Source organism: Rhinopithecus bieti, unplaced genomic scaffold (assembly GCF_001698545.2).
Source record: "Rhinopithecus bieti isolate Rb0 unplaced genomic scaffold, ASM169854v2 scaffold_10929, whole genome shotgun sequence".
Taxonomy (NCBI): domain Eukaryota; kingdom Metazoa; phylum Chordata; class Mammalia; order Primates; family Cercopithecidae; genus Rhinopithecus; species Rhinopithecus bieti.
The window spans coordinates 1-956 of NW_016884686.1; the positions used below are offsets into that span (position 1 = coordinate 1).

The 956-nt window shown below is 35.5% G+C and overlaps 1 protein-coding gene across 1 annotated transcript; it reads left to right on the plus strand.

Moving 5' to 3' along the window:
• The first annotated feature begins 122 nt into the window (after positions 1-122).
• Positions 123-801, plus strand: GPR82 (G protein-coupled receptor 82). The gene has a single exon (XM_017866635.1). The coding sequence runs from the start codon at positions 153-155 to the stop codon at positions 792-794; it is 642 nt and encodes a 213-aa protein (XP_017722124.1). The 5' UTR covers positions 123-152; the 3' UTR covers positions 795-801.
• Positions 802-956: the final 155 nt, after the last annotated feature.

Genomic DNA, 956 nt, shown 5'->3' on the forward strand with positions numbered 1-956 from the left:
TTTTGTTACTATTTTATTTGATTCAATGCTTTAAAAAAAAAAAAAAAAACAAAACTATTCAGCTTAAATACTGTACCAAAAATAATTTTAATATTAAATATCTGCAATTCTGTTCTAGCTCCCGTGACAAAATTCAAGAAAATCTGACATAAATGAACAACAACACAACATGTATTCAACCATCTATGATCTCTTCCATGGCTTTACCAATCATTTACATCCTCCTTTGTATTGTTGGTGTTTTGGAAACTCTCTCTCTCAATGGATATTTTAACAAAATAGGTAAAAAAACATCAACGCACACCTACCTGTCACACCTTGTGACTGCAAACTTACTTGTGTGCAGCGCCATGCCTTTCATGAGTATCTATTTCCTGAAAGGTTTCCAATGGGAATATCAATCTGCTCAATGCAGAGTGGTCAATTTTCTGGGAACTCTATCCATGCATGTAAGTATGTTTGTCAGCCTCTTAATTTTAAGTTGGATTGCCATAAGCCGCTACGCTACCTTAATGCAAAAGGATTCCTTGCAAGAGACTACTTCGTGCTATGAGAAAATATTTTATGGCCATTTACTGAAAAAATTTCGCCAGCCCAACTTTGCTAGAAAACTATGCATTTACATATGGGGAGTTGTACTGGGCATAATTATTCCAGTTACCATATACTACTCAGTCATAGAGGCTACAGAAGGAGAAGAAAGCCTATGCTACAATCGGCAGATGGAACTAGGAGCCATGATCTCTCAGATTGCAGGTCTCATTGGAACCACATTTATTGGATTTTCCTTTTAGTGGTAGTAACATCATACTACTCTTTTGTAAGCCATCTGAGAAAATAAGAACCTGTACATCCATTATGGAGAAAGATTTGACTTACAGTTCTGTGAAAAGACATCTTTTGGTCATCCAGATTCTACTAATAGTTTGCTTCCTTCCTTATAGTATTTTTAAACC

Bases quoted from the DNA above. Each gene is read 5' to 3' on its own strand.
- GPR82 (XM_017866635.1), top strand. From the start codon at position 153: ATGAACAACAACACAACATGTATTCAACCATCTATGATCTCTTCCATG.